At 32.9% G+C, this 16,390-nt stretch overlaps 1 protein-coding gene across 1 annotated transcript in view; it reads right to left on the bottom strand.

Annotated features, from left to right (window-relative positions):
* Positions 1-1,767: 1,767 nt before the first annotated feature.
* The window catches only part of LOC108295031 (ubiquitin-conjugating enzyme E2 N-like), a 34,707-nt gene continuing 20,084 nt past the window's right edge, over positions 1,768-16,390 (bottom strand). Inside the window, exon 3 of the mRNA XM_037734422.1 lies at positions 1,768-3,214. Within this exon, the coding sequence (XP_037590350.1) occupies positions 2,697-3,214 (518 nt within the window). The 3' untranslated portion in view covers positions 1,768-2,696. The remainder of the gene's footprint in view (positions 3,215-16,390) is intronic.

Genomic DNA, 16,390 nt, shown 5'->3' with positions numbered 1-16,390 from the left:
AGTATTTACATAGGCATCATGCATTTTGATTTTGCTGGCCTTTGTTGCTATGTTAACTCACAAATATGCTGGTTACTCTTCCCACATTGGTCCTACTACAAGGATGAAAAAGGTTGCTTATGAAGATGGAAGCAGTTTCATTTTCATGTGTTCACCTTCATTCATGATTAACTTGTGTCTTTTGCTGAGATCTGCTGACAGATCAAGTTTCAGAACTTGCATGGCTCAGGCATACTTTGATACATTTACCAAGATAATGAATGCCTTCATAAGGCCCCTAGACAGAAAAGTTTTATGAGGTGCACTGATAACCCCAAGTGGCCAAGAATGTAATCTTGTTCTTATTTGAATTTCTGTATACAGTTTGTATTGGAAAAATTGTTTTAAACCAAGTAAAAAAAAAAAAAAAAAAAACCATTGCCTCCATCTGGCATTGAATATAGCTTAATTAGTCTCATTCACTTCTTGGAATATCTCAGTATCTGTCATATATCAGAAATTAGGGTAGGAATAGTGCTATTTTTTAATAGACATATTAATAATGCAGATAAGTTTATCATTTTGTACATCTACAAATAAACAAAATAAAGTCTTCATGAATTAAGTTATACTATATAAAACTTACTGTGCATACGGATTCTTCCAAAGAAACTTAGTCTTTTGGGACAAAAATATGTATATGTCTCATTAACATAGCTCATAAGGTTAATATAAATTTGCTATCCTCCAGACTTGATTGTCAGTACCCTTAATGCTGCACAAAATGATAAATATGAGTTTTTTTAATTTTTATTCAATATTAACTGGAGACATAAAATGACATTCAAAATGTATCTCAAAAATTCTTTTATCTTTTATTATGAAACTTTAAAAAGTACCAGGGAAATAGTATCTATAAATACTTATTATCATAGTAGAATATTATCTGGAGCCTTGCAGCGGTTTATGTGGTATACCAATAAGTTTTCAATACCTGACATCACCCTTAAGCTCTGCTGCCCTCTCACATAAACAGGTCTGGAGATAGTTCTAAAATAACAGATCACAAAGCTCACATAAAACAGCAAGGATGTTGTCTAGTGCTGTGACTATGGTACTTTTCCAGTCACCTTTAACCAAAAGAGCTGCCTGAGTTGTCTGCTATATGATATTCTGATACAGAGTACTAATATTGAAGTTATAGTTCTGAAATAACTCCTTGTTGCATGTGAAAGAAACACTTGGCAGTTCCAGAGCCCGAGTAGACCACTCAGGAATAGACCTTGATGCTTGACAGCAGGAAAGCTGAGTCAAAGGAAAAGGACCTTGCTTCAGCCTCCATTTCTTTGTTCAGAAAAAGGAATATAATAAGGTTACCAGGATCAGAAATGTTGCTGGGAGAGTGAAAAGGTATTACCTATTTAAATTGGAAACTAGTAACCACAAAATTAATGTTAATTAATTTGATAACACTAATTGTGTATTTTTCTTAAAAATGCATAAAAATAAACATGCAACTATTAAAATACCAGTGATTTGATGGAATTCAAATTAACCATACTTTAAGATAAATTAGAAAGATGCTTGGTTTTGTTGTTTTTTTTTTAAATTGATATATATTCAGATGAATAAAGATTATTATAATTTATAGTTACTACTCTAGAAGTTTTTCTTTTATCCTAAGACTTTAATGCACAGTAGTAACATAAATTATCGGTAATAACACACAATGTGAAAAAATATACTGCATATACATTGATTTATAACATGTACCCATTATTAGCCAAAACTTTTGAAAAATATATCTTTGAGAGACTGTATATTAAAAACTAGATGAAATTGATATTTATAATTTATTTATATGAATATGATTATAGAAGTTCATTTTATTAAGTGTTTTATATTCAAAATTTCATGTAAAGCCTTTCAATATTCAACATCAGAAGGAATCAATCTAAGATATATGTTATTGTGGTAGAATTTAGTTTTTTAGCTTATTTTTATTTTCATTTATTTTTTGGAGTACAAAAAATATTTTACTAAAACATAAGATTTACAGAAGTGAGCAGACAAGCCATACAAAATGGTCATGAGCTTTTTTTTGAAGGGGGAATGTACGCTTGACAGCAAAGTCACAGTGTTATTAGTGAGGGCTGTGATGTTTGGTTAATGTTCCCCTTCCGGTTCAGACATCAAGCTTGTCCATCTACAGTGTTAAATCAAGTGAGACTTGGCTAGAGAACATATTCTAAAGAACTGGTTAGTTGCTTTTAAGCAACGCAATTAGATCACCAAAAAAAGCAAGAAAGGACCTTGTAAATTTAAACTATTGCCCTACTCAGAAAAATAAAATTAAAATTAAATAAAGTAAAGAAAAACACCCACACTCCTGCAGCTAACCTGACAACTACCTTCATTCATAGTGCTTTATACTTAAACCAAGATGGGAGAAATGAATAAAAGCAGAAAGGGGCCACTGCTTTTAAACGTTTCACAACAGTCCAAATGATACTTCCAGCCTCTGCTCATGCTTTACAACAGTGAATCAGGACAAGACATAGATTTGCTAATGTGCATTTAATTACCAAAGGACTGAAGATGTCTGGGCTTTTATTATGTAACGTTTCTAAGACTGTGTCCAGTAAATGCAAACAAAAAGAAAGAACTCTGTCTTGGCAGAACAGGAGAAGCGGTGCCCACTTGATGATCAGCTCAATCTAAATATTGTTCATGACATAAAGCCTAGTGCCTGGTCTAGCTGTTTCTATGCCTCGGGCTTCGTTGGTCTTCCAATGTTCCTCTATATCATTTGCTAATGGAACATCTGGATTGGGAGCACTTAACAGGTCCTGGATCAATAGCAGAACTGTGTGGATCTGCAGTGCTAGGGACCACTTATCTTTTAGATTATCTAAACATATTCTTCCCAACTTGTCTACATTAGGATGATAAATTTTGGTCATGAAATGCACTTTAGGCGCTGCCATTGGATATTCTTCTGGAAAGAATAGTTCAGGTTTAAAAGTCCCTCCCTCAAAAGGGGAATCCTGGGTGTTGGTCTCATCTGGTTCTGCTTTGACTCCAGGATCTGGTTCTGCCAACAAATGCTTGGTTTCCCTGATGATCCTGCGGGGCAGCCCAGATGTCTTGTCAGGTCCCAAGTTTGGCCTCTGGTCTCTAACTTCTAGTTTATATATTCTTGTTTTTAATGTGCAAAGATATACACTTAAGCTTACTAGGAGAAAAACAGAACACTGTCACTGTTTATTATGTATCAATTAACATAATCTATTTTAATGGTATTTCAGAACAACAAAAAAGAGATCTTAAAGATTTCAGTGTAATTGAAATCTGAAAACATATTCCATATAATTTACTATGAAAGAGAAGTGACAGTCTAATACAGTCATATTCATTTTTTTGTTTTGTTTATTACAATAGACATTTAGAACATCTTTTCCTAAAGGAATTTCAGTTGCTTTGCTGATTTTCAACTTGTCAGATTGTTTATTCCTTTTCCTTTTTGCAATATAATGATAACGAGAATAAATTTTGTTTTGTGTGAAAATAGATTTATTTCTGTAGCAGTTAAAGAGATAATCTGATAAATCTGAATGTTATTTTAACAGTTTGTGCTCCTGTCATACTTTGAACTGTGAATTTTATTCAACTGCCCTCTATCAGGCAAGCTTTATGAATTCCTGCAATTTGCTGAAGGCATTGTAACAAAAACAATACAGTGAAGTAGAATAAACCTTTAAAAACTGTGAAGATTATACTTATTTTTTATTATTTATTATTTTCTGTAAGAATTTTGGACAAAGACCTGTGCTTGGGGGTGAAACACAATTGATTATTTCCTTTAAATCTATTTTCTTTTTTCTTTCTATAGTGAAAGGCTTATTGATATATAATTCACACAGCATGAAACTGACTATATTAAAGTGTACAATTCAGTGTTTTTTACAATATTTGCAGAGTTGTGCAACCATCATCACTATCCAATTTTATAATATTTTCATCACCCCTCAAAAGAACTCCACACCCATTAGGACTCACTCCCCATTCCTCCCTACTCCCAGTTTTCTGGTAACCAATAATTTACCTCTGTCTCTTTGGATTTGCCTGTTCTGGACATTTTATATAAATAGAATGAATAAATATGTAGTCTTTTGTGGTTTGCTTCTTTCCTTTATTATACTATTCTGAGGTCTGTCCATATGATAGCATGTATCAATATTTCATTCCTTTTTATGAGTTATGACAAAAATATTTTATGGATATATCACATCTATATTTATCAATTTATCAGTTGATGGATATTTAGATTGTTTTCACTTTTAGACTATTATCAATAATGCAAATGTGAACATTGGTGTGTAAGTTATAAAGACATATTTTTATTACACTTGGGTGTATATTTAAGAGTCAAATTGCTGCAGCATATGGTAATTTTATGTGTAATATTTTCAGGAATGGCCAAACAACTTTGCAAAATGGCTGCTTCATTTTTAAAACCAGAAATTTATGAGAATTCCCATTTTTTTCATGTCTTCATCTACACTTTTTTTTTTTTTTTTNTTTTTTTTTTTTGAGACAGAGTTTCACTTTTGTCACCCATGCTGGAGTGCTATGGCATGATCTTGGCTCACTGCAACCTCCACCTCCTGGCTGGGACTACAGGCACACACCACTATGCCTGGCTAATTTTTGGATTTTTAGTAGAGTCTGGGTTTCACCATGTTGGCAAGGCTGGCCTCAAACTACTGATCTCAGGTGATCCATCTGCCTTGGCTTCCCAAAGTGTTGGATTACAGGCGTGAGCCATAGCACCCAGCCAATATTGTCTTATTTTTTTAAGTTTTGTTATTCTATTAGATATGAGATAGTATCTCATTGAGGTTTTTGTTTACATTTACCTAATGAATAATGATATTGGGCATCATTTTATGTACTTGTCAGTCTTTATTCTTTCTTCTTGGGAAAAAGATGTACTCCAACTTTTGCAGTTTTTGAATTTGTTCTTTTATTGTTGAGTTGTAATAAATCTTAATATATTCTGATTACAAGAAATGTATCAAATATATAATTTGTAAGCATATTCTCCTGTTGTGTGCATTGCTTTTTCATTTCTTTATATGTTGATGCACCAGTTGTTAAATTTTGATAAAGTTCAATTTTCTAAATGTTTTTGTCTCTTATGTTTTTGGTGTTATGTCTAAGAAACCATCGCCTAGCAAAAGGCTGTGAAAAGTTTCCCCTATGTTCTCTCTTGTAAAAGTTTTGTAACTAGGGGTTTTGCACTTAGATTTAAATCCAATTTTGGTTCATTTTTGCCTATTGTGTGAAGTAAGGGGTCCAAATTCATTCTTTGCATGAAGATTGTTGAAAAGACTATTCTTTTCAACACATAATTGGGTTGAAAAGACAATTGTGAAAAGACTATTTTCACACAATTTTAAAAAGACTATTATTTCCCAGCTGGGTGCAGTGGCTCACGCATGTAATTCCAACACTTGGGAGGTCAAGGCGGGCAGACCGTGAGGTCAGGAGATGGAGAACATCCTGGCTAACATGATGAAACCCTATCTCTACTAAGAAAAATATATTTAAATAAATAGCCAGACATGGTGGCATGTACCTGTAGTCCCAGCTACTTGGAAGGCTGGGGCAGGAGAATCACTTGAACCCAGGAGGTGGAGGTTGCAGTGAGTGGAGATCACTCCACTGCACTCCACACTCCAGCCTGGCAACAGAGCAAGACTCTGACACCAAAAAAAACAAAAGACTCTTATTTCCCCATTAAATATTTTTGGAATTCAAACCTAAAATCAAATAATCATAAATGTAAGATATATTTCTGGACAATTAAGTCTATTATATTTATTTATTTGTTTTTTCTTATGTAGTACACACTGTATTGATTATTATAGTTCTGTAATAAATCTGGTTATTGGGAAGTATGAATCTTGCAACTTTGATGTTCTTTTTAAAATGTTATTTTGTCTATTCTGGAGTCATTACATTCTCAAATATATTTTAGAATAAGCTTGTTAATTTTTTAAAAAAAAGGTAATTGATTTTTTTTGGTAGAGATTGTATTGAATCCATGTACCAAATTGGAGAGTATTGCCATCTTAACAATATTGTCTTCCAATTCTTTCCATTTATTTAGATTCTCTTTGATATTTTCAACAAGATTTTGTAGCCTTCAGTGTAAACATATTAAACTTTTGTTGTTTATTTATAAGTATTTAATTATTTTGTGCTATTATAAATAAAGTTGTTTTCTTCATTTTATTTTTAGATGTTTCATTACTAATATATAGACATACAGTTGATTTTGGATATTGACTTGTATTCTGCAAACTTGCTGTAATTATTAGTTCTAAATTTTGTGTGATGTTCTCAGGGTTCTCTATATATAAGAGCATGCCATCTGTGAGAGGTCACGATTTTACCTCTTTCCAATCTGAATACTTACTTCCTTTCCTTGCTTAATTGTTCTGGCTAGAATCTACAGGACAATGTTGAATAAAAAGATGAAAGTAGACATCCTTGTTCTGTTTCTGATCTAAGACGGAAAGCATGTAGTCTTTCCTGCTTAAGTTTGACATCAGCTATGGATAATCAGGTTCAGGAATTTCCCTCCTATTTGGTAGATGCTTTTCATTGGGTTCAGAAGTTCCCCTCTATTCTTATTTCTTAAAAGCTTTTACCATGTAAGAATGCTGGATTTTTCAAATATCTTTCTACTTCTATAAAAATTCTCATGTGGTTTTTATAATTTATTGATATGATGTGTTATATTGATTGATTTTTGGAGGTAATATCAACCTTGCATTCCTGATGTAGTAACCACTAGGCAATGGAGTATAATTCATTTAATGTGGGTCTGCATTTAATTTCTTAGTATTTTGTTGAAGATTTTTATGTGTATTTTTATAAGAGATATTATTGTATATTTTCTTTTTTTGCTATAGTTGTCTGGTTTTGATATCAAGGTAATATGTAGAATGAGTTGAAAGTGTTCCTTCCTCTTCTACTTTTTGCAAGCATTAGTTAAACACTGGTATTAATTAAATGTTTGATAGAGCTCATCAGTGAGGCAAGTGAAGTAGGGCTAAAAATTTTCTTTTTGGGTAGTTTTCCTAATTACTCTTTCAATCTCTTTACTTATTATAGATCTTTTCAGATTTTCTATTTATTCTTGAGTCAGCTTCAGTAGTTTGTGTTTGTCTAAAAATTTGTCATTTTAATGTAGGTTATCTAATTTGTAAGGTCACAGTAGTTCATACTATCTGTCTTAATTTTTTTTAATTTCTCTAAGTTCAATAACAATGTTTCTTCTTTCATACCTGATTTAGTAATTTACATTTTCTCTCGGGTCATCTTGTTTCATCTAGCTTAAGTCTGGCAATTTTGTTAAACTTTTGGTTTTGTTGGTTTCTTTATTTTTTTTTTCTATTGTCTGTTCATTTATTTCTCCCCTTAATGCTATTATTTCCTTCTTTCTCATAGCTTTATGTTTAGTTTGCATTTTTACTTTTTCTAGTTTCTTTAGATGGAAGGTTGGGTTACTGATTTGAAATTCTTCTTGTTTTATACTGGCATTTACAGATGTAACTGTCCTTTTAAAGAATGCTTTAGCTGCATCTCAAAAGGTTTGTTTGTTCATTTTATTGGAGACAGGGCCTCACTATGTTGCCCAGTCTGACCTTGAACTCCTGGACTCAATTGTTCTTTCTATTTCAGCCTCTGAGTAGCTGAAATTATAGGTGTGGGCCACAGTGACTGGCTAGGGTTTGTTGTGTTGTGTTTTTACTTTCATTCATGCAATTATGTTGTAATTTTTCTTGTGCATTTTGTTGTTTTTGTTTTTTGTGTTTTTTTTTTTTTTGTCTGTTGGTTATTTAGGAGTGTTTTCCTCCATTTTCATACATTTTTTAATTTTCTAATTATTCTTCCGTTAATGATTTTCGTTTTTCTTTTTATTGTGTTTGGGAAAGAGACAATGAACAATTTAATACCTTTTAAATTTATTGAGGCTTGTTTTATAGCCTAGCCTGTGGTTTATCAAGGAGCTCATGATTACCTGACAAGAATGTCTTAATATATTCTGCTATGATTGTATGCTCTATATATTATGGTTATACATGCTAGTATATAGTTCTAGTGCTGTTTAACTCTTCTGTTTTCTTTATAATCTTCTGCTTACTTGTTCTATTCACTGTTGAAAGTGCAACATTGATATCTTCAATATTTTTTGTTGAATTGTCAATTAGTCCTTCAATTTTCTCAGTTTCTGCTGTGTGTACTTTGAGACTTTTTCTTGGGGTTCACATAATTGACTCTTTTTTCATTATAAAATATATATATTTGCTTTTATATCAGTTTTTGTTTTACAATCTTTTTTTTAAATATTAGTAACAGCTCTTTTATAGTTATTGTTTGTATAGCATATATCATTTTTGTCCTTTTTCTATCAACCTATTGTGTCTTTGAATCTTGTGAACAACATATCATTGGATCATTTTTATAAAATTCATTCTCCCAATGTCTTTCTTTTCATTGGAGTTTTACTTTATTGCTTAATTGACTTTTACTGTAATACTTGTAAGAATTTGTACATTATTTATTTTTAACATGTCTTTTGCGTCTTTGTTCCTCTGTTCTTTCATTAGTGTTTTCCTTTGGGTTACATATGCATATTTTCAAGTTTACTAATTATTACATTTATTGTTTATATACACACACAAATTATATATACATATATTTTTTTCTAAAGGTTATGGTAGAAATTACAATTAGCTTAAAACAATCTAATTTACATTAATACCAACTAAAGTCAATATTATACAAAAATCTGCTATAAAAGAGCTTTGTTCTAGGTACTCCTTCTTTGTGATATTATTTACTCCCAAATTATATCTTCATTCATTATAAGCTAAAAAATAGTTTTATAATTATAGCTTTATTCAATGCCTTTTAAATCAGATAAGAGAAGAAAAAATATAAAAATTATATTTATACTAATTTCTATATTTACCTATTGCCTTAGTCAATTCAGATTGATATAACAAAACTTCAAAAACTGTGTTGGCTAAAGAGCATACATTTATTCTTCACAGTTCTGGAGTCTGGAGAGTCCAAGATCAAAGTACTGACAGATCTGGAGTCTGGTGAGGACACTTGCCCTGGTTTTCAGATGACTATCTTCTCATTGTACTCTCACATGGTAGAGGGCAGAGAAGAAGCAAGCTCTCTCTTACCTCTTCATAAGAGTACTGTTTTATCATTCTGCAAAGAGACAGAAGTAATAGGAGGGAGAGAGGGGAAAAGAGAGAGAGAGAGAGAGGCAAGAACGGATTTATTAGGGTAACTCTCTTACTCAGTTACAGAGATTGAGAAGGTCCATGATAAGCTGGAAGAAGCAGCTGCTGAAGAAGCAGGGAAATAAGCATTATGGCTCAGTCTAAGTCTGAAAGCCTCAGAACCAGGGAAGCTGATAGAATAACTCTCAATCTAAGGCTGAAGGCCCAACTGCTGATGCAAGTTTCAGAGGCTGAAGAATGTGGAGTTCTGACATCCACAGACAGGAGAAGAAAGGTGTCCCATTTCCAGAAGAGAGAGACAAATTTACCCTCTGCTTTTTTGTTCCAATCTTGCCCCCAGCCAACTGGATAGTTTCTACCCACATTTAATGCAGATCTTCCCACTCAATCTACCAACTCAAAGGCCAGCCTACTCCAGAAATACCCTCATAGATACACCTGGAGAAGCCTGATTATTCCAATAAAACGTCAAACCATATTAGTTTCCTTTTCAGCAGAGAAGGTACTGGCTTAATGCCTACTGAAGCATTAAGAATAATTAATGTAAAAAAAAAGGAAACAGGAGTTGTAACTTTCATCTCTGACAAAATAGACTTTAATAGTAACAAGGACTAAAAGAAACAAAGAAGGACATTGCATAATGGTAAAAGGATCAATGCAACAACAGGAGTCAGTGATCATAAATATATATGCACCCAATATAGGAATACCCAGATACATAAGACGGGTTCTTAATGACTTATAAAGAGACCTGGACTCCCGCACAATAGTAGTGGAAGACTTTGACACCACATTGTTAATATTCGACGGATCAGTGAGATAGAAAATTAACAAGGACATCTATGATTTGAACTCAGATCTGGAACAAGTAAACTCAGTGAATATTTATAGAATTCTTCACCCCAGGTCCACAGAACATACATTTTTCTCAGTATCATATTACACCCATTTTGAAAGTGACCACGTAATTGGAAGTAAATCACTCTTCAGCATTTGCATAGCATTTCACAGACTTAAGTGAAATATTGGTTGGCTGTTTGTTATTTTCTTCCCTTATTCCTTCTTGTCTCCGCTGTTAAGCACAATTATCAGCATAAAAGGAGTTTTTAATACCTATTTTTAGATTGCATTCTACTCTGGGCAATAGAGCAAGACTCCTGTTCTCTCTCGCCCTTTCTCTTTCTCTTTCAAAAAAAAAAAAAAAAAAAAAAAGAAAAAGAATAATTAATGTTGGCCAGGCAAGGTGGCTTATGCCTGTAATCCTAGCACTTTGGGAGGCTGAGGCAGGCAGATTGTCTGAGCTCAGGAATTTGAGACCAGCCTGCGTAATGCTATGAAACCCCGTTTCTACTAAAATACAAAAAAAATTAGTTGGGCATGGCAGCTTGAACCTGCAGTCCTGCTACCTGGAAGGCTGAGGCAGGAGAACTGCTTGAAGCTGGGAGGTGGAGGTTGCAATGAGTTGAGATTGCACCATTGCACTCCAGCCTGGGTGACAGAGCAAGACTCTGTCTCCAAAAATAAATAAGTAATGTTTTACCAGATATCTGTGTATACTTTAATCCAGTCAAGTTCACAGCCAAAATTAATGATCACATGCACTAATACCATCCTGAGGGCCCCATCCTCATGATTTTATTACCTCCCAAAGGGCTTACCTCCAAATACCATTCCATGGGGAGTACAGTTTTAACATAGAAATTTTGGACAGAGTGTACACAAACATATAGCTTGTAGCACCTATGTAGTAATCTTTAATAATAGTCCCTTTTATTTCTTCCTGTGAAGTCATGTTTCTTATCTATTGTCTTTTTATTTCAGCCTAAAGTTTTTTCTTTGCTATTTTCAGTAGTACAGATATGCCAGAAATGAATTCACTACATTTTTGTTTATCTGAAAATGTTTTACTTTCTCTTTCATTTTTGAAAAATTGATTTTCTGAATATGAACTTTTTGGTTGACTTTATTTTCTTTTTACACTTTGAATATGCTACTACCTCCTAAACTCTATGCTTTTGAATTAGAAGTCAACTGTTAATCTTATTGAAGATAACTTATGCCCAATGAGTCATTTTTCTCTTGCTGCTTTCAATCTTGTCGTCTTGTCTTTGCCTCTGACAGTTGGTATATGAAGTATCTAAATATGACTTTTTGAGAGTTTCTTACTTATAATTCCCTGTGCTTCTTGTATATGTAGATTGATTATTTAATCAAATTTAGGACATATTGGTAATTCTTTCTTCAAATACCCTCTAAGAAGTCCAAATTCCTGCCCCCTCTTTCTTCATATTCTTCTGCCAAGTCTACATTTTCTTCGGTTTTTATTAGCTAAAATGTTCTTCCTATTATTGAACATTGTTTTAACTATCCTGCCTTTTTTTTGGCTCATGCTGTATCCTCATTCTCTGACATTTTCCCACAACTTATATTTGTTCTTCAAACTTCATCTTTATCATAAACATTGCTTTCCTCTCAAATACAATTTTCACTCCACAATCTAATAAAAATGTACCAAAAAGCAGTCACACCTTTCACCATGAAGTATAGTTATTCACTTGCACGCCAAGTACAATCACATTAGGCACTATTTTGATGTGCTCTGTTTTTTACTTCTCCTAACTACTCCAAGTGTTACTCTGTTATCTCCATTTAACAAATAAAGAAATCCTATTTTAACATCAAAATATAGTATTAAGCCCCAGTTTTGCTTGTTCCAGCGCTCATGAGTTCAGCCACTTGGCTCTAAGATTTGTGAGTACAGTAGGAGAGTTTAATGTAGATGGAGCATCTCTCTGCTGTTGTTTCTATTTGCTCATTTGTTTTAGAAATACCATACATTGGTCAATTTAAAATGATAGAACGCAGTGCTCTAGTGCTTTGAATATTTGAATCAATTCTAGTTGTCCCTTCAAAGTTGCTAATCTTCATTTTGGTGCTTCTTTTAATGTAAGATAAAGTTTACATATAGAGCCACAGAAAGTATTTTTGTAGAAGGATAAATACATTTATTAGGAAAGTTGTTTATAAAATTACAGTAACCTTGGTAAAGTGTTTACTTCAGCATCCAAGAGGCATTACATATTCAAAAGGAGGTCTTTTCAAATGGAACCTGGCTTATTTCGCTGAGATTTGGCACTAGCATTTGATTTGCTTCAACTAAGTTGTAATTTGCTATATTAGTGTATACACTCCCCTTTTGAGTACTTTCTGGAATTCATATTCATCCTGTTAAAGAGATGTCTTTGTTCTAATACTGACATCATTATGTTGATGAGAAAAAAAATTGAAGAAATAACTTGCATCTTATGTAGAATATCTAATGTTATGCACACTATATTTAGTGTTAGCAACCTGCTTTGGGGGGGGCAGATACCATGCTTACATAATATACCCACTCAATAAATGAAATCATGATCTATGTTATTAGCTATTTTAAAATAAGCAACTGGGAAAGCTGTGCAATATGTGTGTGTGTGTGTGTGTGTGTGTGTGTGTGTGTGTATTCACATTCTTGGTGAACTTTATTTTCTTGGTTTTTCCAATTCCTAATATTTCTAATAGCTTAAAGTTTTTAAAAATCATCCTCCAAATTTAAAATTCAGAAACGTATCTTTATATGATTATATTAGACAAGACATAATTTCAAGAACTATGACCTACATTTTAGTTTGTGTTCACATGAAATTCTTTAGGAATGTATGGGATAAGACATCTCTACCTGCTTCATATTTTAATACATATTTAAAGGTTTTTCTGACACATTTAGTAATAAAAATTAATTCATTAAATGTTCCTCAACTAGGATGAAATTTATTAGCTATGTCTAATTCAAAATGTCTTAAAAATAACAGCAGAAATAAAAGAGAAAAAAAGAAAGATATAATTAAAATAAGAGTAGAAATCATTGATGTAGAAAAAAATGTGCTCAGTGGTGCATTTTAACAAACCAGTAATTTTGTTCTTTCAAAGGATTAATGAATGATCAAACTTTGCCAATATTTATTGCAGGAATTATGAGCATGCATATTTATTGAAAGGTTAGAAATAAAGTAGTAAATATAAATAAAAGTGAAGTTGAAAATTATAATAACTTCTGTTTGTGTAACATTGAAATAAAATGAATAGACATATACAACATGTAAGTTAATGCTAAAATCCAAGCTGAGTATATGGGCTACATCTGGGGAAGGTAGGAGGTAAATAAAATCATAGAGAACTATATGGCTTCAGTCTTCAGCTGTATTTTAAGTTTCATTTCTTGAACAATAAAAGAAAGTATGTACAACAAATATGGCTTAAGTAACAGTATTTGACAAAGCCAGATGGTGGATACATAGCATTTTATATGCTTCATAATTCCTCACAATAATATATCAAATTAGTTGAGTAAAGGGCTTCTGGAAGGCAATAAAAGTAAGATATTACTAAAAAAGAAAATTACTTTAGTTCATGATTTTTAAAAATAACGCTTGCTAGTTTTCCTTTAAAAATTATAGCTTTGTGTTCCCATTTGACCAACTGAATTTAATTTAGTGACAGATCCATGTTGTATGACAAATTGCTTGGAGTTGATGAATGATACACTTTCTCACATTTGTGGTGTAGCTGAATGCAAAAAAACTGCCAATGGAACAATTTCTGCTATTTAAATTTTGTTTTTCTCTTCCTATTTAAATTTTCTTTAGCAAAATAAAGGTCACTACCTTTTTAACTCCAAGAATATAACATAAAATATTTTAGAGGCCTCTCATTTACTATTTTAAAAATTGATTTCTTTTTCATACATTGTAATCTAATAGCTATGTTTCCAATTGATGATTTTAACATACTCTTGGGCTATCACAGATTGTCTATGAAATTGAGCCACTATGGACTGTGTAAAATTTAATTGACAGAACAAAAACCATGTTACAATAATGCCCCCTTACTCATGCTTCTGCTCTCTGCAGTTTCAGTTACCCGCAGTCATCTGCAGTCTCAAAATATTAAATGGAAAATTTCAGAAAGAAACAATTCATAAGTTTTAAATTATGTACCACTCTGAGTAGTGTGATAAAATCTCACACCTACCTGCTCAGTCCTGCCCAGGATATGAATCATCTCTTTGTCCAGCATGTCTATGAGGCGTGTGTTACCTGGCCAATAGCCATTTAGTATTTGTCGTGGTTATCAGAAGGAAAAGCATAGTTTATACAAAATTCAGTGCTGTCTATGGTTTTGGATATGTACTGGGGGTCTTGATACATATCCCTCATGGCTAAGAGGAGACTACTGTATTTCTGGAGAAGAATGAATGTAACAAATTATGACTTAAAATGTGATATTTTGTTCAAATGAGAGGCATAAAGCAAAAAGGTTTTAATTAATAATGCCAAATTTAAACACAGAGAAAGATAAAATGCAAAAAGATTTCACACTGAGGCTCCTGGGAGCTTTGATTACAAACAGGACACGTAAATCAGAAATCTTGACATTTCTAAATAAGTCATACAGTGAGTTAAAGGACTCTTATGAAAAAAAAAATACAGAAGAGTTGTTAGTTGTATTAAAAACAAGTCAATATTATTGAAATTTTAAATACGTTAAGTTACTTCAGTGTTATAAAAACTAATTTATAGACTAGGTAAATGAAAGCCATCGTACTCAAATTTCAATAAGCTCAGTATCAATGTGGATATGGGCAACTGTCTTGATCCATTTGTGATGCTATAACAAAATACTACAGACTGAATAATTTATAAGGAATAGAGATTTATGTCTCACAGTTCTAGAGGCTGGAAGGTCCAAGATCTAGGTGCTAGCATGTTTGCTGTTTGCTAAGGGTCTGGTCTCTGCTTTCAAGGCAGTTCCTTGCGGAGCATCTGTGAGACGAGGGGAAAACTGTGTCCTCACCTTGCAGAAAAAAGAAGAACTAGAGGGATGCACACTGTGAGAAGCCACTTCCATTCTTTGTATTTTTGTTTTTAATAGAGATAGGATCTTGCTCTGTTGCCTAGAGCTGAAAGTCAGTGTCAAGATCATAATTCACTGCAGCCTTGAACTCTTGGGCTCAAGCAATCCACTCACCTCAGCCTCTGGAGTGGCTGAAATTACAGGTGTGAGCCATTATGCCTGGCTCAGAAGCCTCCTTCATAAGGGCTTTAATCTCATTCTCAAGTGGAGGAGGCTTTATGACTTGATTACCTCTTAAAGGCAGGACCTGTTAATGCCATCAAATCGCCCATTCCATTTCAATATCTGAATTTTGAAGGGACACATTCAAACCATAGCATCAACTAAGAGGCTTCTAGTAACACTGGAAATGTTTATAAGATGACAAACATAAATTTTAAAACGACTAATCTTTCACTACTGTTTATTTGTGACCTTTGTTTTGCCAAACAATAGAAAGGATTTTGTACTGATTCATCAGATAATACACATTGCCTATTATTAGACAGAAGGAATATGTAATTATTTCAAGAATTTCACTCTACATAGTCTTAAAGGAACTAAGGTTCCTTTTTCAATTAATTTCCAATATGGACTGAAAGGACACACTAATAAGAAAAATAAACTAAGAAAATGCTAATCAACTTTTTATCTTAAAAAACTTTAAATAATTTTTTGGGTTTTTTTTTTGGAAACGGAATCTTGCTCTGTTGCCCAGGCTGCAGTTCAGTGGCACGATCTCAACTAGCTGCAACCCCACCTCTCAGGTTCAAGTGATTCTCCTGCCTCAGCCTCCAGAGTAGCCACCACACCCAGCTACTTTTTATATTTTTAGTAGAGACGGGGTTTCATCATATTGGTCAGGCTGGTCTCAAATGCCTAAGCTCAGGAAAACTGCCCTCCTTGGCCTCTGAAAGTGCTGGGATTATAGACATGAGCCAACACACCCAGCCTAAATAGGTATTTTAATTACAAATTGTTCTTTACGCATACCAGAATTTTTAGAAAAATTCTCATTACACTATAAGGACAAATCAAGCTTTGAAAAAATATAAAATGTTAGATCCTCAGTTTCTCTTAGAGAAGTCAGAACTTCTCTCAGAAGTATTTTAAGTATTTCTTATCCAATTTTTTTTTTTTTTTTT

The sequence above is a fragment of the Cebus imitator genome, unplaced genomic scaffold (genome assembly GCF_001604975.1).
Source record: "Cebus imitator isolate Cc_AM_T3 unplaced genomic scaffold, Cebus_imitator-1.0 Scaffold615, whole genome shotgun sequence".
NCBI classification, from domain to species: Eukaryota; Metazoa; Chordata; class Mammalia; order Primates; family Cebidae; genus Cebus; species Cebus imitator.
Note: the sequence above shows the minus strand (reverse complement) of the source record. Positions and strands in the feature narration are given on the sequence as shown.